The sequence below is a fragment of the Astatotilapia calliptera genome, chromosome 3 (assembly GCF_964374335.1).
Source record: "Astatotilapia calliptera chromosome 3, fAstCal68.1, whole genome shotgun sequence".
NCBI classification, from domain to species: Eukaryota; Metazoa; Chordata; class Actinopteri; order Cichliformes; family Cichlidae; genus Astatotilapia; species Astatotilapia calliptera.
Window position 1 is genome coordinate 46,932,354 of NC_137424.1, and position 23,345 is coordinate 46,955,698.

The window sequence follows — 23,345 nt, forward strand, 5'->3', positions numbered from 1 at the left end:
ACTTCTCTGCTGTGCAGCTCTAATACATGAAAGATGAAATGCAGAACAAATGCTGAATCTGTCTCAGCTGCTCCACCACATCCACTAAGAAACATTAAATCCACTGGTCAAAGGAGCTTGCAAAGAAAAGCGTCTGGACTTCTTTAAGTTCCTTGAAGACGTTTCACCTCTCATCCGAGAAGCTTCTTCAGTTCTAAGGTCAAATGGTGGAGAGTCCCAGATATAAACCTAGTGGGAGTGACCCCCACAGAGGGACAAAAGGACCCCCTGATGATCCTCTAATCACCTGAGCCAAGGTGTGAAATTGGGTGTGGGACCCAATCAGCCAGAGTTTCGGGTGAGTTCATTGTGAAACCTGGCCCCACCTTGTCATGCGAATTCCTGAGGTCAGATGGCCCAGGATGTGAGTGGGCGTTAAGGCGTCTGGGAAGGGATCTCAAAACTGGATTATAGATGGCAGAGAGTTGGTGTCGTAAACCCCCGCCTCTGTTCAAAGATGGTCGCTCACAGTGGACATAGATGGCTTCTTTCACTCCTCTTTCAAACCATCTGTCCTCTCTGTCCAAAATGTGAACATTGGCATCCTCGAAAGAGTGTCCTTTATCCTTAAGATGCAGATGGACTGCTGAGTCTTGTCCTGTGGAGGTGGCTCTTCTGTGTTGTGCCATGCGCTTGTGAAGTGGCTGTTTGGTCTCTCCAATGTAGAGGTCTGGGCATTCCTCGCTGCACTGTACAGCATACACCACGTTGTTAAGTTTGTGTTTTGGCGTTTTGTCTTTCGGGTGAACCAGTTTCTGTCTGAGTGTGTTGCTGGGTCTGAAATACACTGGCCATCTGACCTCAGGAATTCGCATGACAAGGTGGGGCCAGGTTTCACAATGAACACACCCGAAACTCTGGCTGATTGGGTCCCACACCTAATTTCACACCTTGGCTCAGGCGATTAGAGGATCATCAGGGGGTCCTTTTGTCCCTCTGTGGGGGGAAACTCCCACTAGGTTTATATCTGGGACTCTCCACCATTTGACCTTAGAACTGAAGAAGCTTCTCGGATGAGAGGTGAAACGTCTTCAAGCAACTTAAAGAAGTCCAGACGCTTTTCTTTGCAAGCTCCTTTGACTACGATGACCTGGATGACTGAGAACCTTCACAGACATTAAATCCACTGATTGTTCCTCATGTGTGTTTTTAACTTAGAAATGCAGCAAATTAAATATGAAAGATTAGTGTTGTGTTTGTGTGATAGTTGTACAGTTTGTTGCAGCTTCACCATTAAAGTTATGTGATATTTATTATTTCCATATTTCCACCAAGTTATTTCAACTGGTTTGATTCAGTCATTGACTTTTGTTCTTTTTCTAAACTGAACTGCAGATAAACCAAAGGCCAAACTGAGAGCTGATAACACAGCTGTTCCAGTAGGGGGCAGTGTGACCCTGACCTGCTCTGTGAACCCATCATCATCATCTGGCTGGAAATACTACTGGTACAGAGATGAGAAATCCTCTGAAGCCCTGACCACACAAGATGCAGTTTTCCACTCAAATGGACAAATCAGTGTCTCACAGGAAGGACTCTACAGGTGCAGAGGAGGAAGAGGAAACCCAGTTTACTACACAGAGGACAGCCAGTCAGTCAGGATTGGGAAAACTGGTGAGTTTAACATAAATTCAGATAAATTCATGATTAAGGAGGAAGATGAAGAACAAATGTATTAACATTTTTGACATTCATATGGTGGAGTGATATCATCCCAGTGACTCTATCATGTAAGAATTTTTATCCAGTTTATCTGGATAAATTCTCTCAAGCTTTTAATCAGTCAATATGTACTGTTGGCCTTCCAACAAACAAAAAGCCCAAACGTTTTTTTTTTTTTCTGAATTAAATTTGAGGGAAAATTTTGCTTTAAAACCATGAATGAAAGACTCACTTGTTGAAATCCAAATATTACAAATTTGTAAAGGTTTTATTTTTTCTTGTTAATTTTTGTTGTTCTTCTTATACAAAGTTTTTCCTGAAGCAAGTGACAATCTGATGTTCATCTTTTCCTGTAACTTCAACAGCAATTAAACCCAGAGCCACACTGACAGCACAAAGTTCAGTCATACCAGCAGGGGGCAGTGTGACACTGAGCTGCTCTGTGGAGGGCTCTGCTGGCTGGAAGTTTGACTGGTTCAGACGTGATTCACAGTTTTCTGGAGCTCAGAAAATAGGAGCTGGAACATCAGAGCACACGATCAGTATTTCAGAAGGAGGCATCTATTACTGCAGAGGAGGGAGAGGAGATCCAGTTTTCTCCACAGAGGACAGTGCTGCAGTTACAATTCAGAAACAAGGTGAGGGTTAAGTTTTTTTGTGAAATAAAACAAATTCAAGATTTTATAACACTTTATAACTATATTTTTTTAATGTATTTTGTTTGCTGTTGATTAGTTTTAAAAAAATTGTGTTTATTTGTTTGTTGAACAGTTTTGGCTGCTGTGAATCTGCAGCACAGCTGGTCTCAGATATTCACTGGTGACACAATCACTCTCAGTTGTGAGATTCAGGGAGGTGAAGGAAAGGTGTGGAAATATGAATGGACAGCACCCAACACAAACAGCCCTCCAACATCCAGTGAATACAGGATCAGCAGAGTTTCAGTGTCCCACAGTGGAGACTACAGATGTCGGGGTAGCAGTGACTGTCTCTTAACAGGATGGAGTGATGCCTTCAGACTGACAGTTTCATGTGAGTTGGACCATGATTCATGCTGACATTTCATGTTTTCATGTTTACATCTGTCTTAACAGGAGCACTTATTGTAAATTAACTTCTCTGATTTGGATCACTTAAACTTACCCCTAAAAGTAGCATTACCTGCTAAAATGAACACTAGTGTATCACAGTGCAGTAAATTACACCATACACAATGTAAAATACACCATAGCAACCCTCTCTTAGTAAGCCAAAATTATAAAAAATAATAATATAATAAAATGGCAGGTTTTAGTATCAGTTCAGTTATAGGAACAACCAGCAGCACTAATACAGCCTTGTTGCAGGCCTGTACTGATGCTGGAGAACGTAGCAATGTAATAAGATCTCCAAACCGCAGTCTCTTCAGTCAAAGAGCAAAAAATAAATTAAACCTCAGTACATGGTGAAAATGTGCAACACTCACCAGATTAGTCCAGCTAACAGGTTGTCTTCAGTTCCTTGAGAAGCACAAAGATGATGAAGGTGCGTGATCTCCACGTGGTCCACAGGTATTTGTTTTCCTTTCCCACGTTGGCAGAGGTACTCTGAGCGACTCAGGCACTCGGAGTGACTATCTGGAGTTCGTCTGTCATTATCTAGTCCGGTAACGATCCTCTGCAACTTCTTGCTAACTTTTTACAACAAAGTTAGGAAAACAGCAGTCTACAGTAGTCCTTATTAGCAGCTGGGTTAGCGTCACTCTAACTAAAAAATTACAGCGGCTGCAGAAAACAAAATGCAGTCCTGCAGCTTCACACTGAAACATTACTGTGTCTTACCAATTTGCTTACAGGCACAAACTGTGATTTTTCTTGATGAAAAGTCTAAACTCACTTTATGGAAATACATCAAAACATCAAAACAACACGTATTTCCAACAATAGCTGCAGCTACTTAGTTGTAATATTACTCTTATACTATTTTATTTCTTATACTAATTTTTTTGTAATATTTCTATAATAATATAAAAATTTGATTATTTCCATATTTCCACCAAGTTATTTCAACTGGTTTGATTCAGTCATTGACTTTTGTTCTTTTTCTAAACTGAACTGCAGATAAACCAAAGGCCAAACTGAGAGCTGATAACACAGCTGTTCCAGTAGGGGGCAGTGTGACCCTGACCTGCTCTGTGAGCCCATCATCATCATCTGGATGGAAATACTACTGGTACAGAGATGAGAAATCCTCTGAAGCCCTGACCACACAAGATGCAGTTTTCCACTCAAATGGACAAATCAGTGTCTCACAGGAAGGACTCTACAGGTGCAGAGGAGGAAGAGGAAACCCAGTTTACTACACAGAGGACAGCCAGTCAGTCAGGATTGGGAAAACTGGTCAGTTTAACATGAAGTCAGATAAATTCCTGATTAAGGAGGAAGCTGAAGAACAAAAGGCATTAACATTTTTGACATTCATGTGTTTTTATTGTACTTTCTTGAACAGTAACAGCCTCAATCAGGCCTGTTGTGACTCTGCATCCAAACTGGTCTGAGATATACAGAGGAGAGACGATCACTGTCAGATGTGAGATCCATGGAGGAGACACTGAGTGGGATTATGAGTGGGAAACAAACAGCATGATAAAAGCTCCAAATCAAAATGAACACAGGATTAGATCTGCTTCATCATCCAACAGTGGAAACTATCGCTGTAAGGGCAGAATGAAAAGTTCACAGCATGAAACAACAGAGTGGAGTGATTCAGTCACACTGACAGTTTCTGACAGTAAGTAGAGTCATAGTTCATTTAACCTGGAAATAGAAACAGTTTGTAAAAATGTGTTTTTATTAGTACATGTTGAGATATTTGACATGTTTAGATAGTCTCACTCTTAAAGTTCATCATAAATATTTGTGAGTCAACATTTTAGTGACATTGAATTCAGAGTTAAGAGACGAAAGATTGAGAGAAAATCTTTGTTGAACAGATGAACCCCGTCCTGTCCTCACTGTGTCTCCATCATGGCTGAGTCCTGGAGCCTCAGTAACTCTGAACTGTGAGGTTGAACATCCGTCTGCAGGATGGAGCTTCTACTGGTATAAAGCTGTTCCTGATCTATCAGAGAAATCCTCCAGTTATGAGCTGCTACCTGATGGCAGTGGGACTGCACAGGACTCCTACATCATTCATGGACAGACACACACAGCAGGATATGTGTGCAGAGCTGGAAGAGGAGACCCAGAGTATCACACTGATCACAGTCAACCAAAGTTTGTCTGGTCTGCAGGTCAGTTTGATTCTGTTTATCGTTTCATTGAGCTGATATGATGTCATCATTTAATTCACCAACATCTCTCTCACTGTGATAAACCCATTTAAAAACTATTTTGAGAAGAAGAATCAATCTTTTCATTTCTGACATTATAATCCTAACATCTGTGAGCTTTGTCTGTTCACTGCATGTTGTTTCCAGATGTTCATTCAGCAGCGTCTCTCACAGTGAGTCCTGACAGAGTGCAACACTTCACCTCTGACTCTGTCTCACTGACCTGTGAGGGAAACTTCACTGAGTGGAGAGTGAGGAAGTTCTCTGAGGACGGCCGACTGTACTCTGACTGTAGGAGAATGACTGGATCCACATGTGACATCAACACATCAAAGTCAGATACTGCAGTGTACTGGTGTGAGTCTGGATCAGGAGAGTTCAGCAGTGCAGTCAACATCACTGTACAGAGTATGTTATTATACATTTACTTCTTGGATGTTAATGATTTAGACGTCACATGAACATTTGTCCCAGCTTTGCTGTATGTGAAGTCATTTTATCTGGAGAAAAATAGCAGTTTTTAAATACACAAGATCAGATCTTCATGATAAAAAAAGCATTTGTACAATCTGTTCTTATTATTGTTTGTCAGCTTTTTCTCAAAGTGTGCAGCAGCTGATGTGACTGAAACAATTGTGTGTGATTGTGTCACAGATGATGGTAATGGTCCTATCCTGGTGAGTCCTGTTCATCCTGTGACTGAGGGAGCTTCTGTTAGTCTGAGCTGCAGTTTGAGAACACAAAAAATACTTTCCAATGTGTTTTTCTATCACAATGACAAACTTATTCAAAATGATCCCCGAGGGGAGCTGAAGATCTCTGCAGTGTCAAAGTCTGATGAAGGTTTCTACAAGTGTCAGTACTCAGGAAGAGAGTCAGCACAGAGCTGGATGTCAGTTAAAGGTGAGCAGGATCAAAACATTTGATGGAGTTTTATAAATGAGTTTTGTTTTAAGGCTTGAAGTCACCTCATTTTCTGAGAAGTTTCCTAAAATTATTTTATGAATTATAAAGTATAATTAAACTTTATTGTTTGTTGTCACAGTAACTGTGTCAGGAGCTGACAGCTCTTCATCTCCTGTGTGGTTGATTGTTGGACTGGTTTTTGGAGTCTCTCTTCTTATTATTCTCCTGCTCTTGCTGTATCGCTGCAGAACGACCAACAGTGAGAACTTTTTCCTTTACTTATCATTATTCAATGAACCTGTGTTCAGAGTTTGACATGGGAAATATGGGACAAGGAACTATATCTGTGTGTTCACACTGACACTTAAAGCCTACCTTCAACACTGATGTCTAGGGCTGAACGATATATCGCATTTGCGATAATATCGCGACATGATCAAGTGCAATTTTCTAACCGCAAAGGCTGCGATTATACTCTGGACATGTCCAAATTCATGGGCTGCATCCTCCTGAGGCCGCATTTGTAGACCGATTACGTCACAGCGACGCGCCGAAGGCTGTCCAAATTACTACCATATCCCAGAATTCATAGGGCGGCCCAGCCAAACTCCAGTTTCCAACAATGGCGGCCGCTACTAAGTTTTAAAATTACTCATACTAATCTTTCTGGGTCACAAAATAAACTTTTAAAATATTTTCAGGCGAGAAACTAGCTGTGTAAACATCAAATATCTGCTCGGTTTATCAAGATATCCCATATTTGCAAAAGTGCTTCGACGTTTTCAGAGGCGTCTGCTACCCACCAGCTCGACAGCTAGCCGGGAGCTCGAGGGTTACTGATGCGGCCGAGAACGGCACAACTCCCGGCACATCATTTTCAGATCACCGCGGAGTTTCGCTGCTCGGGTTAAACGTGATATATAAGTCACTTAGACAACCTAAAAATGTTATTGTTGGGCTTTTTTCAGTGTTTTGTTTGTTCGTGAGTAAATCGGTTTGGCTGAGATAAAAGTTATTAGATTAGATAAAATAAAACTTTATTAATCCCCCGGGTGGGTTCCTCCTTGGTTTTCACACAGCTGACTAAACGTCAAACAGAAAACTTATTAAACAGAAGTATGAGACAGTCGAGAATTTACGCCAGTGTCTGGTTATATTTTAGATAGCAAGAAGCAGACGGCCGAGTTTATTAAACTCCACCGAGACAGCGGTGACGCTAATCAGAACTAGCCGTCCAATTTCACGCCTTTAAATTTTAAAGGCGTGTTTGTGTGTGTGTTTATACAATTGCTATTATGTTTGCACTTTATGTGTAATGTTACTGACTGCAGAGATCAGTAAGATGTGTGTATTTTTTATTTATTAGTTTTATTTATTTAATATTATTTTTTAATTGAATGACTGTCTAGTAGTTCACAGATGTCGAAAAACTGAGTGTGGTAAAGCCACTGATTTTGTTTATGTATATTTCTGCAATCTGCACATTGTACTGACTTTCATTTTAATGTTTACACCAGGGTTCCTTGTCAGCACTTTATGCTCAGATGTTTGTAAGCTAAAAATAAACTATTGTGTATGTTCAAATATACTGTTGTGATTGAAGAAGTTAAATAAAAATGTCAGTCATCAATTCATGCATCACCTCATGTCATCATAACAGAGGTCTGTCTTCCAGGAAAGAACAGTTTAAAATTAATGTAATATAGTATTGGCCATACTATATGATGTATTGCTTGTCTTTGTTTAATAATACAGAAGACAAAGACCTTAAAAAATAATCGCATATCGCATCGCAATCGCAATATTGGGGCAAAAAATCGCAATTAGATTATTTTCCATAATCGTTCAGCCCTACTGATGTCTTGGTGGGCACTGTCACTTGGTGTTCGCTCTCTCTTCGGTAGAGTATTAGTGATGGGATTTCCAGCTCTTTTTAGAGAACCGGCTCTTTCGGCTCGGCTATATAAACAGTGGCCCCTAGAGACAAAGCACGTACAAACTCCAAAAAGCACGTACAAACTCCAAAAAGCACGTACGAACTACAAAACACATTCCTAGCGTTAACTAAACTTCCAAAACAGAGCTACCTAGATCACTTAAATTACACAATTGAAAGCATATGTGTATTGTTTGTGTATTTATACACAAGCAGTCATATATATTCAAATAATTTTAAAAAAAAGTTCATTTACCTGTTACTACCACACACCAAATCCGGTCATTGGTACTTCCTGGCTTGTGTAGCCACGAGGTAACAAAAGCTCAACACTGGGCCTAGCATCCTGGAGCACTTCTGTTGTGTTTTGTACGTGCTTCAGAGTTTGTATGTGCTTCGGAGTTTTTACGTGTTTTGGAGTTTGTACATACTTTGTCTCTAGGGGCCAACGTAAATATACTTTTATTTATTCACTCCACATAAAATGTAATCAATAAATCATATTATACAAAAACCAACTACTTACATTTCAACTTTTAACTACTTAAATTTTCAGTTTTTTCCTTTTAAACAAATTTAAAGTGAAACAACACAAAACACTGCAAACCACAACACAATTAAATATAAATTAAAATATGAAAACAAAAAGAAGATGCATATTCTCTGTCATATGGGCCTGCATGAATAAACTTTCTGAATCCTTTATCATCCGCAACTGAAAATAGTTGTGGATGATTACTATACCTTTCTAATGTGACCTTGTTTTCCCTGGCTCTCTTTCTCTCTTTCCCTCCCGCTCTGTTCCTGTGCTTCTGCGAGTGTAACTACCGCCCCTCCCCCCTCTTCCCAGCCCAAAGCACAAGGCTTGCGTGCAGAGTGAAGTGGGAAAAAAAGTGCGAGAGAGAGGGTGAGAGAAAGAAAAAAAAAACAAAAACAAAAAAAAACACGGCTGTACACCACCCACGACTGTACACCACCCACGGCTCCCAATAAGGAGCCGGCTCGTGTCGTTCACTTCAAAGAGTCGGCTCAAAGAGCTGTTTCGTTCGCGACCGACACATCACTATAGAGTATCACTTCCTGTTCCTGTTCCAACACACAGTGGTGTTGTTGAGTAGCTTATCTGCATAGCAATTTAATTAAACACTTTTAGATAACTTCTGTTTTTATAGTATAATCTTCACGTGCTTCATCCAAAGCACACTCTCTGTGTACTCACTCCCTAATTTATAGCCAAAGTATTCATTCACTGTGTCTTTGCTGTTTCACTAGCTTAGCTTGGCTTGTAGCCGACTCGCTAGCAGCATGGCCTCTTCACCTGTCCCGCCTGCACTTTCCTGCCTCCTCAGCAGTAATGATACTTGTAACAAATCTAGCATATTTGCAGCTCTGGAGGCCAGGATTACTGAATTTGAGACTCGACTTCACACCCTCGATTCATCCGTTGCTAGCCAGGCCGCTATCCAGTCTTTATGTCTGACGTCACTAGCCTTGTCTGGGCTCAAACTCCACTGCAGGTCCATAAATCAAACGATCACTGTGGCATCACTGAGAGTTGAAAAACGGTCTAAAGTCTTTCATCTGTAATAACATGATCAGCATTCTGCTCTACCAGGTGTAACAATTAAGTTTAACATCCAGGCATCCATGAAAACTGATTTATGACAAATTTATGACAGTTAACGGAGTTAGAAATTAGCAGGAAGTTAGCTCGCTAGCTTCCATTTAAATACAATATAGCATGTCCTGACTGCGGGGTTTTGGAAACAAATTCAAACGTACAGCTCTGTTATCACTTCCGACATAAATGAAGACCGAAAACTAATCAGCAGTGACATTTGTAGGGTTACTGAAGTTTGGCTAGCTGGTATATAACGATGTGCTACGTGACCTCTAGGGATACAGCTATGTGAGCATAATATGAACACGCTAACTTTTTTCCACTCGATAAAAGTTAACGTGAGGATTCTCGGTGGTCAGGGACAAATGTAAACACATGGTAGGATGCTGTAAACAGACCAAACTTCAGCCAAGAGAACAACTAAGATAATCCATCCACAATACGAAGTTAGTAATTCATATAGGGGAGACCGGGGATAGTTGTAACATTTTTGACATTTCTATCTGTAAATTGGAGCTCTTTTAAGGTAGTGGATTCAAAATGTAATGCAAAGTATTTACATGTCTCGGCTATTAAATAGTGCAGCTATTTTCTCTGCAGCACAATTACCCATTGCATGGTATGGCCTCAAACACAAAGAGTGAAATGTTACAATTAACCCCATAGTCTGGGTTAGTTGTAACATATCCTGGGGTGAAATGTAACACAATGAAATAAGGGTACTAACAAAACATTAACATGTAATCTTTGTTTATTCAACACATGAATGCACTTAGAGCCATTTATATAGCTGTGTGTGTGTGTGTGTGACAGAATGCAGAAATCCAGCTTTTGAACATATTCCAACCCCCCAAAAAAGACAAGTTATGGAAATTTCTGCAACTGAATATTTCATTAATTTTGGTTGGTCTTCCTTGAGTTTGGCCTCATTGGCTCAGTGGGCATTATAACCTACAACTCTTGCACCAATTTTGAACATAACAATGAAGCTGAAAAAATGTAGTTGTTCACCAGCATCGCAATTCCATTAGTTTTTATCATGGCTTACCTTGGTGTGGTTTGCAAAGTGCTTCAGAAAGATGAGGAAATCTGTTTCTTGCACCCATCCTGATTTATTTCCACTACCAGTACTTCCTATTGGTCCATCTCTGACACAGTGGTCTGCATAATGTATGTGTGGGAACACAAACAGTGGAGGAATTGTGTTGCCAATGGCATTAACCGCATATACAAAGGTGACCAGTGAACCTCTCTCTGCTGATGTCGTTGCCCCAACTTGTTTAATATAAGTTAAAGTAATAGTATGGTAAGTTGTAACATCTGCATTATTGTTACAACTGACCCAGACTGTTGCTGTTACAACTGACCCAGACTCCTATAGCCATGAACTAGCTAACATTACAGCCAACGGCTAAAACATTAGCACTAAAGACCTACACAGAATATATCCCCATAGACATACAAATAACACAATTTAAGTTTGATGAGTTTAACTGCAAAGCAGATAATGCTATTAGAAATTGAAATAAAGTAGAAATACTTACTTTTTGGCATACAAATTACTTTTTTTCATGTTAAATTGTCTGTGTTTGACAAAATGTGCTGATTTTTTACATGTGATAGCAGAACTGAATTGGGCATGCACAGGATGAATCACATAATTTGAAACTTAGCCCTGATTGGAGAAATTGGAAGTGTTACAACTGACCCACGTTACAACTATCCCCGGTCTCCCCTACTGCTGCATGGGCTGGGCGTTACATCGTAAGGTTTTAAAAACTGAACTTTAAAATAATTATTGGTAATAAAAGCCGAGAGAGTCCGACAGTGATCGCTGACTGTTTTTAGGGGCTTTTTGAAAATAAATAGAAGAAGATACAAAACATTAAACATGTTAACAACACAAAAGCCATATTAAACACAGACTACTTTGCAGGATTTGTCACGTTATCGCTTAAAGTGATCGGCGATCGTGGCTCAAGAGTTGACAGTTCTTCTTGTAATCAGAAGGTTGCCGGTTCAAGCCCCGGCTCCGACAGTCTCGGTCGTTGTGTACTTGGGCAAGACACTTCACAAGTGTCAGTGTCCGGCAGCCTCACCTCTGTCAGTGTGCCCCAGGGCAGCTGTGGCTACAATGTAGCTTGCCATCACCTGTGTGTGCGAATGGGTGGATGACTGAATGTAGTTTAAAGCATAAATAAATAAATAAATAAATATAGGCCATTTACCATTTTAAAGACCGGATAGGGCGTGCAGCTGAAGATAGCGTAGGCCCCGCTAGCTGTTCCCCGGCACACCCCATGCGGCTGGGTGACGATGAGGAGGAAGCATAGTCTTAAACAGAAGCCCCTGTTCATATTTCAAACTGTTTTTCCCCACTCGGTGACACACCAGCCAGGGGTCAAACTCTGGTAATTGGCGATTCTGTTCTGAGACATGTGAAGCTAGAGACACCTCAACCATAGTCAATTGTCTTCCAGGGGCCAGAGCAGGTGACACTGAGGGAAATTTAAAACTGCTGGCTAAGGGTAAATGCAAATTCAGTAAAATCTTAATTGACGTCAGCAGTAATGACACGCAGTTACGCCAATCAGAGGTCACTAAAATCAATATTGAATCGGTGTGTAACTTTGCCAAAACAATGTTGGACACTGTAGTTTTCTCTAGTCCCCTCCCAAATCAGACCAGGAGTGACATGTTTAGCCGCATGTTCTCCTTAAATTGCTGTCTGTCTGAGTGGTGTCCAAAAAATGATGTGGGCTTCATAGATAATTGGCAAACCTTCTGGAGGAAACCTGGTCTTGTTAGGAGAGACGGCATCCATCCCTCTTTAGATGGAGCAGCTCTCATTTCTAGAAATATGGACAAATGTATTAAATCCCCCAAAATATGACTATCCAGAGTTGGGACCAGGAAGCAGAGTTGCAGTCTTACACGGCTCTCTGCAGCTTCTCTCCTCATCTCCATAGAGACTGTGTCAGCTCCCAAACAGACAAAAAACAAACTAAAAACCAGCAAAAAACAACGTATACATAAAAAAATCATAAAGAAAGAACAATACAGTATCCACATCTGAACCAAAGAGTAAGACAGAGAAATGTGGATTATTAAATATTATGTCTCTCTCTTCCAAGTCTCTTTTAGTACATGACTTAATAATTGATCAACAAACTGATTTACTTTGCTTTACAGAAACCTGGTTGCAGCAGGATGATTATGTTAGTTTAAATGAATCAACACCCCGTACAAACTCCAAAACACTTGCAAACTCCAAAACACTTGCAAACCCCAAAACACAGGCTGACTTCTGCTAAATGGGTCAAACTGGGCAGAAAGTCTACAAACACATAACATCCTTATAGAATATGATGTAACACTATAGATCAACTTACCTCAGAATATATAAAGCATATAAACAATTACAGCAATACGATGCAACAAACACAGCAGTGCTACAAATCCAAAATACTCAAAGCTTCATAGAACTGGAACAAACATTTATTTTTAGCTCCATTCTGCTGCTGATACATACTTTAGGTTTCTGAATATTAATCCTTTCATAGTGTGTAACTTGAAGGCCCTGAGTACTTTCTCCCACACTGAAAACACTGGGAGGATAAAATTATTTGAACATTACCTCAGGCACGTGCGGGGGGGGGGGGGGGGGGCTAGAGGGGCTTGAGCACCCGCCCCTTTCCTCATGGGTGCCCAAAGTGCCCTTTTGTTGAGGCAACTTTTTAAAAAAAATTATTTATTTTTTTATGTGTGTGTGCGTGCGGAGTCCTGTCTGTGCCCCTCAACAATAATATTTAACTATTAATCACAGTTTAAAAGGATCTGGCTTGCATCAGTCACATGATCACATTTAACCAATGATCACCCTTGACGGCAGAACGCGCTGGTTACGAGCCGGGAACGAGCTCACAAAGAGCACGCGCATTTTTAGCGGTCCGGATCTGTAGGAGAAACACAAGTTAACTCAGAGACACAGACTGATGCGACAAAACCAGTAAGTAGGTGTACAGCGTACACTGTAGTGTATAGCACCCAGGAGTATTAGCTTATTATGTACACGTTGGTAAGCTGTCTTGTTGCAACTGACGAACTGAAACAAACGAGCGTGCTGTGTTTGCAACAGCGTGACAAACATTACCTGTCCTTGTATTAACTGCACAAGTAGTGCTGGTCATAGCTGCTGGCTACCTGTGTAAGGCTGTCATGGGTCTGTCACCGTTTTAGGGAACATATTTAGTTTTAAAGTAAGTTTCCGGGCTTTTCCTGCCTTTCTGGAGGGATTATATTTCACTAAAAAACGATCTAATATGCATGTCCACATAATTATGCATTATTATAATTATAATATAATAAAAAACACAAGCTGTATTTTAAAGAACATACATTAAGAAGCAGATTATATTAGATTTATATTTTAAATAAGACAAAATTTGGATTTTACAGCAGTAAAATGATTGTATATCTACAGTTTAAAAATGTAATAAGCTTTGCCCCTGCACAGAGTGGATAGTGAAACAAATGGAATCATCATAATGACATTATTTCATATTTATTACTTCCCCCTCCTCATTGCTTTATTATTGTAGCTCTAGTAATAAATAATAATGTAAGGATTCTGGATCAGCACTGTGATGCCCATAGTATATACAGTATTCTGAAGAAGGTCTAAAATGTCACTGTGTGTGCGTGCATGTGTGTGTTTTATTTAGATGGATTAAAAAAAAAAATATTACTCATGATATAACATTGTCCAGACATGCCTGGTAAGGACATGCGGAGGAAACAGCAGGAGCTGTGTGAGGCTACTAAAGGCAGTGCTATAACATTTTTCTGTCATCATTTTATTATAGATTAAGTGCAAGAGTTGTTAGGTGTGGATAATTAGATTATAGTTTATTGCAATAGCAAGTTGTGCCTTGTTCTCAGATAGACAGCAAGTGGAGAGTGATATATGAAATGATGGGATGGAAGGAAGAAGAGAAGCAAAGAGTGATTCACAGGCAGAGCCTAAATTATTTCTCACAGTTTTTTGTTGCCTTATGGTTCCAAGCGCTGTCACCAATCTTTGGATTTTGTTATTATCTCATGACACTTGTTTAATCAGCTACCATCTCTCCTATGGACTTTGTAATGTCTACAGTCTCAGATCAACACAGCCCTGCCCTTCCCATATTAGATTCTTGATGAATGTGTGTTGTTGTTATTCAGCCTGGTTCAATGTGCCCCTTTTTAACTTTGCGCACCCGCCCCTTTAAACCTCTCTGCACGGCCCTGATCAGAATTGTTGTCTAAAGGCAAAGAAAGATGCCCAACGGATTTACTTTACCAAATTGACCATCCCAGCCTTGCCGTAATGGTCCATTTGATTCACCTTTTATTGTTTATTTTATTTTCACTTACTGAATACAGGACAGACTTGACTGGGGGAAAGAAGGGGAGAAAGAAAGAGGGAAAGAGAAACAGCTGAGAAGAGGGACGGGGGAGAAGGGCAAAAAACAAAAACCAACAGAACGGGCAGAAAAAAAAAAAGAAAAAGAAAAAAAATGCATCTATCGATCACCTGGGTCACCTGCTGAGAAAGAAAAAAGAAAACAAGCAGAAGAGAACAAGAGTAATAGAATAAACAACATCACAATGATATATGGGAATATGACAGTAAATACTAAATATTAAACATTATTGTGCAGCACATAAGATCAACAGAACACAGTGTGCTTTGAGGTAGGAGCCAAAAAGGGTGTAGTTTGTGGGTGTGATCACCCATGTGTACCCCTGTGAGCATGGACGCGCTTGTTTTTTTAAAAGGTTCCTTCATGTAATGATCTGCTAGAGGGTGTGGGGGGGCCACAGCCCCGTCCTCCAGGGCATGAAGCAGGTATGGAGGAGATCAAAACTCCAGACATCCAGAGGCCCCCAGAACACAAGAGACCAAGGAAGACCAACAGAGGGGCAGCCGCGCCACTGTCCCAGAAAGAGCTGAGGAGAGTCCCAGATGAGGGCTCACTCAGCAGCCGCGGAGCAGAAGCCAGGGGGAGTTGCAGTGACGCGCCCGTGAGCTCCGCCGGCAGCCAGCCATGCCTGAGTGACCGAGCCCCAGGCCGAGAGGGGTGCACCGATGTCTGAGGGAGTCCGCCACTGGCAGGGGAAGTGGTGGTGGGGGGAGATAGGCCTCCAAACCTTGGAGGGCCTGAGATGTCCCCAGAGAGGTGGCGTCTGACACCCAACCTGACATATAGACACAGACATACAGGCACACACAGATACAAACATCCATTCCCACCCTCATGCTCTCATATGCACTTACTCCACACTCAACCAACGTGGAGACAGACATAAAGAGACGCTGTACACACGATCACACTCCCCAAGCGTACTCTACGAACCGGGTCTAGGTACCCTGCACTGCCTTACATCTACATTTTCACTGCTATGCTGATGACACCCAGCTCTATCTATCCATGAAGCCAGATAACACACACTAATTAGTTAAACTGCAGGAATGACATAAAGGACATAAAGATCTGGATTAGGGCTGGGCGATATGGCCTAAAATTCATATCGTGATTAGGGCTGGGCCATATTATACCGTTCACGGTAATACCGGTATAATGTTAGGCAACGATAGGAAAATGAAATATCGCGATAGAATATGAGTAAAACGCGCATGCGCAGTGCCTTTGTTTTCATACGCACATGGCCGATTGTTGAGTGAAACAAATGAACCAGAATTGGTTTGTAAAAATGGTGCAACTTCAGTGATGTGGAACTGGTTTGGTGTTTGTCCGTCAGATACACGACAAAGCACATTTTTTTGCAGAACATGCAAGCGGCCGTCGTTATTGTCGTATTTGTCGGACTAAGATGCTCTTAAATCTGGGAGTAATCTGGGTCCTAAACTCTGTATGCTTCAGGTCAAACGAACACTGCAGCATCACTGAGAGTTAAAAACTGTCTAAATTCTTTCATCTTTAATAAAACGATCAGCATTGCTGCTTTACCAGGTGTAACTATGAAGTTTAACTTCCAGGCATCCATGAAAACAAAATTTATTACATTTAACGTAGTTAGAAGTTAGCAGGAAGCTAGCGGAAGTTAGCTCGCTAGTTTCGCTAGTTACCTAAGCATGATATTGCATGTTCTGACTGAGAGATTTCTGAAAAAATTCAAACGTACAGCTCTGCTATCACTTCCAACATAAATGAAGACAGGAAACTAAACAGCAGTGACGTTTGTAGGGTTACTGAAGTTGGGCTAGCTGGTATATAATGATGTGCTACGTGATCGCTAGCGACACAGCTATGTTAGCATAACATAAACAGTGAAGCTGGAGGACGAACACTAACACTTTTCCACTTATAAAAGTTAACGTTAAGGTTCCTGATAGTTAGAGACAAATTCAGTCGCATGGCAGGATGCTGTAAACGGACCAAACTTCAGTCAGGAGAACAACTGAGATAATCCATCCACAATACAAGGTTAATATACTGCAACAACATGGGAATAGAGCAGCTGCCAGAGAATTCAACATTAATGAATCAATGGTACAGAAGTGGAGGAAGCAAGAATGAGTCTAATAAAGTTTGATTTATCTGACTGCTTTGTTTCACTTAATGTGCCTTATAATCCCGTGCACCTTATGGTCCGAAAAATACGTACTGCACACTGCAGTTTAATGTTGCAAAGCACCTCTTTTTAACTTCAGTGGATATTATACATGGTTATGCTCAGGATATGTCAGCCCATTTCTACTGGAAATGCCTTTTAGTTAAACTTTCAGCAAGGAAGTTGCATTTGCACTGTTACATTTTTATAAAGCTTTAATGTACATAAAAACCAGCTTCTTGTTTAAGTGAAAATAAATGGAAGGTTGTCTTTTTGCGCTAGTAATGTTGTGGAGTTGTATTTTGTCTCGCATCAATTATATCGTCAGTTATATCGTTATCACAAATTTTCAAATATATATCGTGATAAATATTTTTGGCCATATCGCCCTGCTCTAATCATGATACCATTTGAAGCACATGCGGTAACGATATATATCACGATATATTCTTTTCTTCTGTATAACGTATTTTTCACACTATAAGGCACACTTAAAATCCTTTAATTTTCTCAAAAATTGAGAGTGTGCCTTATGTATGAATTCTGGTTGTGCTAACTGACCTCGAACCGATTTTGGCGTGCAGAAATCTGTTAAAAAATGTTTTAGTACAACTTTGGTAAGCCACACTGCTTGATGGATTGTCAGAGCATTACGGCTGCCATAGTGAGGAGCTTCGCGGAGTAATCTGGGTCCAAAACTCTGTCAACTTTAGGTCCCAAAGTCAAACGAACACTAAGAGTTAAAAACGGTCTAAATTATTTCATCTTTAATTAAATCATCAGCGTTGCTCCTTTGTCTGGTGTAACAATTAAGTTTTACATCCATGCATCCATGAAAACAGAATTTATTAAATTTAACGGAGTTAGAAGTTAACAGGAAGTTAGCTCGCTAGTTTACACCTAAACATTTCATGCCATGCTCTGACTGAGAGATTTTTGAAACTAATTAAAACGTACAGCTCTGCTACCACTTCCAACATAAATGAAGACAGAAAACTAAACAGCAGTGGCGTTTGCAGGGTTACTGAAGTTGGACTACCTGGTATATAATTTTGTGCTACGTGATTGCTAGCGACACAGCTATGTTAGCATAACATTAGCACATTGAAGCTGGAGGATGAACGCCAACTTTTTTTCCACTCGATAAAAGTTAACGTGACAGATTCTGGTGGTTAGGGACAAATGCAATCGCATAGCAGGATGCTATACACAGGCCAAACTTCAGTCAGGAGAACAACTGATATTATTCATCCACAATAAAAGGTTAGTTATTAATATACTGCAACAAAATGGGACTAGAACAGCTGCGAGAGAATTCAACATTAACGAATCAATGTTACGGAAGTGGAGGAAGCGCAGTTTTTGGCTTTCCCCATATTTCAAAAGTGCTTCATCTCTTTGCTATGACTGTCGCCCGCCATAATTTGCAGATGATAATGGTTTTAGCCGGTGCGATGCTTTCGACCAAAACAGGTGCAGCTTGATGACATCATCAACATGCGCTATCGCGATATAGCGATATAGTCAAAATCTCTATCGTTGGCCAAATTTATATTGTTTCTATCGTATATTGTTTATATCACCCACCCCTAATCTGGATGGCCGCTAACTTTCTGCTCCTTAATTCAGATAAAACTGAGGTTATTGTACTCGGCCCTGAAAAGCTTAGAAATATGGTATCTAACCAGATTCTTACTCTGGATGGCATTACCTTGGCCTCCAGTAACGCTGTGAGGAACCTTGGAGTCATTTTTGACCAGGACATGTCCTTCAACAGTTCATAACTTCTCTTCAACTCATTCATGTTAACTAAAAGGTAAACCTGTTTCTCCATCACCTGTTCAGCTCTGATGATTCAGTAAGGACATCTCCTGGTTTCATCTTCATGTTTCCCTCTCATCACATAACCAAACCGATATCATGACCAGCAGTTTTACAGCTGTGGCTCCAGCCAACATCAGCTGATACTAGAAATTAATATTAAATAAATTCTAACAACAGCTGATCAAGCTTAAAAGTGCTGCTGTTGTTTAGCGCGACATCAGCTGGTTTCCTCTTTCTGGCGCAAAGTGGGCGAAAAATAAAAAAGAGAGAAAAGCCGATCAGCTGATCATTGATCAGTTTCATGATTGAAGTAGAAACAGGAGAGGGAGGGTGAGAGGATGAGAGAAGAAGAGGCAGCTGTGCAGCGTAAACACAGAATAACTCCAGCTTTGCGTCTTTTTCATTGTAGCTGAAGTCCGGGACAAAATGTGTTCCTTTTCACCTCAATACGAAACGCGTAATATTTTCTCTGAATACGAGACGATTCCGTTTTTTACAGGACGGTTGGCAACTCTAATAATTAACCTTATGAACAAAATAAAGGTCAACATCAGTAACATAGCACCCACCCAGCTGTATAGAAACTCCGTCATGCTAGCTAGCACGCAGTACGAAAAAGTCAGCATAACGAAAATAAACTCCACCTAAACTTGGTTTATATCTGACCCAGATGGACTGCAGGTTATAACTTCTTACCTGAAGTTCAGTTCACCTGACACTCTCGGACCAGCGGCCGCTTCGGGTCTCTCTTCTTGCCTCCCTTTTCCTTCATCCACCTGCTGCCTCCACCACTTGCTAATGTTATTGAATCTGTGGAAGCTCCGCGATAGCCACCACACGAAGTAACGAATAACGAACCTATCTAAATCCCAGTAACGAGTAACGCGTTGCTGGTTTTGGCATAATAACTAGTTACCGTGCTCGTTACCACAATAATAACGTAGTTACTGTAACGCGTTACTTAATAACGCGTTAGTCCCAACACTGCATACAAGGTCTTAAATAATCAGGCCCCATCTTATCTTAATGACCTTGTAGTACCATATCACCCTATTAGAGCACTTCGCTCTCGCACTGCAGGCCTACTTGTTGTTCCTAGAGTATTTAAAAGTAGAATGGGAGGGAGAGCCTTCAGTTTTCAGGCCCCCGTCTATGGAACCAGCTTCCAGTTTGGATTCTGGAGACAGACACCATCTCTGCTTTCAAGATTAGGCTTAAAACATTCCTTTTTGTTAAAGCATATAGTTAGGGCTGGACCAGGTGACCCCGAATCCTCCCTTAGTTATGCTGCAATAGATGTAGGCTGCTGGGGATTCCCATGATGCATTGAGTTTTTCCTTTCCAGTCACCTTTTTCAATCACTGTGTGTTAATAGACCTCTCTGCATTAAATCGTACTTGTTATTAATCTCTGTGCATTTTATCCTGTCTTCCTTCTCTCACCCCAACCGGTCGCAGCAGATGGCCGCCCCTCCCTGAGCCTGGTTCTGCCGGAGGTTTCTTCCTGTTAGAAAGGAGTTTTTCCTTTTTTCCAAAGTGCTTGCTCATATGGGGTCAATTGATTGTTGGGTTTTCTCTGTATGCATTATTGTAGGGTCTACCTTACAATATAAAGCTCCTTCAGGTGACTGTTGTTGTGATTTGGCGCTATATAAATAAAATTGAATTGAATTGAATGTCTCTCTGATGTGGAGAATAGATGTCTTCAAATGTTCTGTTAGCAAGATGTTCTGTTGAATTATCATTCAAAGACATAAATGCATCACGAGGTACATTTAAAAGCAAAAGTCTTATTTTACATTTTTAATAAAGGTGCTGTTAATGAGCAGACGTTTAATCAACATCAGCAGCAGCAAGTGTACTCCTCTCTTCCTGTTGGTTAGTTTTTCATCAATTTATCATATTCTGATGCTGTTTTCAACAAGACTGTACTTATTACATCTGCTGCAGGTTTTAAAATAAATGTTATTTTCAATAATATTTGTGTTTAAATTAGCATCACAAACATGAGGTGACTGATTTTCTCTGACCTGCAGGTGATCATTGTGGCTATGAGATAATCAGAAGGTTTGAAAACACTGAAAATGGTAAAGTATAAACTTTCATTAATATTGAGCTTGTGGACGCTGGATGATTATATAATAACTGTGTTTAACATTGAAGTCCATGCGTCCAACTATTTTCTTACACTTGGGTGCCAGGTCATGGGGGCAGCATCCTAAACAGAGAGGGCACATCCTCCAGCTTGTCTGGGGGAACACCAAGGCTTCCCACACCAGCTGAGAGATATAATCTCTTCAGCATTTCCTTGTTTTGCCCCAGGGTCTCCTCACAGAGTGACATGCCTGAAAAGCTCACACATGAGGCATCCTTGTCAGATGCCTGAACCACCTCAAATGTGGTTCTACTCTGAGCCCCTCCCACATGGCCAAACACCTAACGCTATCTCTAAAGGAGAAGCAAGCCAAACTTTGAAGTAAGCTTATTTCCACTGCTTATATCCACGATCTCGTTCTTTGGGGTCACTAACCCAGAGCTTGTGACCATAAGTGAGGGTAGAGATGTAAACTGAGAGCTTCACTTTTACGGTCAGTTCTCTCTTCATCTTGACGTACTGGTACAGTGGACGTAGCACCATTCTGCTCCCCTCTCCTCCTGCAAGTGGTTTGCCTATAGGAGGGTGGACCCATGTCCTTTTTTTGGGCTATGCCCAGCCGGGCCCCATGGACCAATGCCTGGCCACCAGGTGCTTGCTCTTAGGCACCCTCCCCAGGCCTTGCTTCATGGGGGCCCATTAACCTTTTCAAGGGCAGAGTGAACTGTTCCTTTCATTCAGGTTTTTAAATTATTCTTTGTCTGGTCCTGGGTGAGGGACCGGATAAAATTTGCCATGGGAGACCCTACCAGGGGGCAACCCCCCCTCCTCCAACAACAACACAGCCCCTGGGATCCATGGGACACACGAACCCCTCCACCACAATAATTTAGAGATTCACGGAAGGGAACATTAACATCAGTAAGATTATTATTTCAGGTCCTGCAGAAGATGTTTACGCCAATGTCGCATCTGTGATTCAGCTCAAAGTCATTAACAAGACAAGTGAGTGCACAAAACGCGAGATTTAAAATGCAAAATATACATTGGTGATTATTCTCCTCGACAATGAATGCATTTAAGCAGAGAACAGAGGGAGTTTGTTTTGAAATGCTTTCATTTGATCACCTTTACAGGGCAACGTGGTGACGCAGAGGAGAGCTCTGACTACAATAATGTCAATCTGTCAGGGTGCTGGGTCGTTGACCAAAGATTCTGAGGTTATTTTGCTTTTGTGAGTCTCTCTGTGAAAGTGTGAAGATGGTCTAAGTTTAAGTTAAGAAAAGACAATGCAGTGTCTCAAAAATGACTTAATAAAACAAGATTGGACTATTGTATATAAACACAAGGATGTCAATAAAGCCTATGAGGCATTCTTAAGCATATTCATGGCCTTATTAGAGGAAAACAGCCTACTTATTGAAGACAACAGGAAAGATAAGTATGCAGGAAGACCATGGATGACAAAGGGACTGCAAAATGCCTGTAAAAAAAAGAACACCTTATATAGAGAATTCATTAAAAAGTGAACTACAGAATCTGAAAAGAAATATAAAAGTATAAAAATAAATTAACTAACATGATGAGAACTTGTAAAAAAGAATACTTCATCAAAAAGTTAGAAGATAATAAAGATAGCATGAAAGGGATATGGAAGGTATTAAATAGTATAATAAAAAATGGACCAAGGACTAATGACTACCCTGGGTATTTTGTGGAAGGGACAAATACTATTAGTAAAATGAACGAAGTAGTAAATGGATTCAATGAATTTTTTGTAAATATAGGGCAAAAACTGGCTGCGGAAATAAAGGTTTATATGATAGAAAGGGAGACTGGAGGAAACATTGAAAGGAATGCAAGTTCAATGTTTTTAAGAGCAGTGGAAGAGAAGGAGATATATGATATTGTCAGTGGACTTAAGAACAAAACGAGTACTGACTGTCATGATATTGATATGGTAACGGTAAAGAAAGTAATTGATGGTGTTGTAAAACCACTGCAATATATTTTTAATTTGTCTTTCCAGGAAGGGGTTTTTCCACAAAAATGAAAGTTGCAAAAATTATTCCTATTTATAAATCAGGTGAAAAGCATTGTTTTACAAATTATAGACCAGTGTCGGTACTCTCCCAGTTTTCTAAGATACTGGAAAAACTATTTCTAAAAAGATTTGATAGCTTTGTGGATAAACATGATTTGTTGGCAAATTGCCAGTATGGGTTTAGAAATAATAGATCAACAGTTTTGGCATTGATGGATTTAATGGAAGAAATAACAGAATGTATGGATAACAAGAAGTATGCACTAGGAGTCTTTCTAGATCTAAAAAAAGC

The 23,345-nt window shown here is 40.5% G+C and overlaps 1 protein-coding gene across 1 annotated transcript in view; it reads left to right on the top strand.

Annotated features, from left to right (window-relative positions):
* The first annotated feature begins 1,527 nt into the window (after positions 1–1,527).
* The window catches only part of LOC113017638 (Fc receptor-like protein 5), a 54,075-nt gene continuing 32,257 nt past the window's right edge, over positions 1,528–23,345 (top strand). Inside the window, exons 1-7 of the mRNA XM_080295495.1 lie at positions 1,528–1,653; positions 2,210–2,339; positions 2,473–2,733; positions 4,673–4,972; positions 5,159–5,419; positions 5,666–5,914; positions 6,057–6,176. Coding sequence (XP_080151621.1) covers positions 1,528–1,653; positions 2,210–2,339; positions 2,473–2,733; positions 4,673–4,972; positions 5,159–5,419; positions 5,666–5,914; positions 6,057–6,176 — 1,447 coding nt within the window. The remainder of the gene's footprint in view (positions 1,654–2,209; positions 2,340–2,472; positions 2,734–4,672; positions 4,973–5,158; positions 5,420–5,665; positions 5,915–6,056; positions 6,177–23,345) is intronic.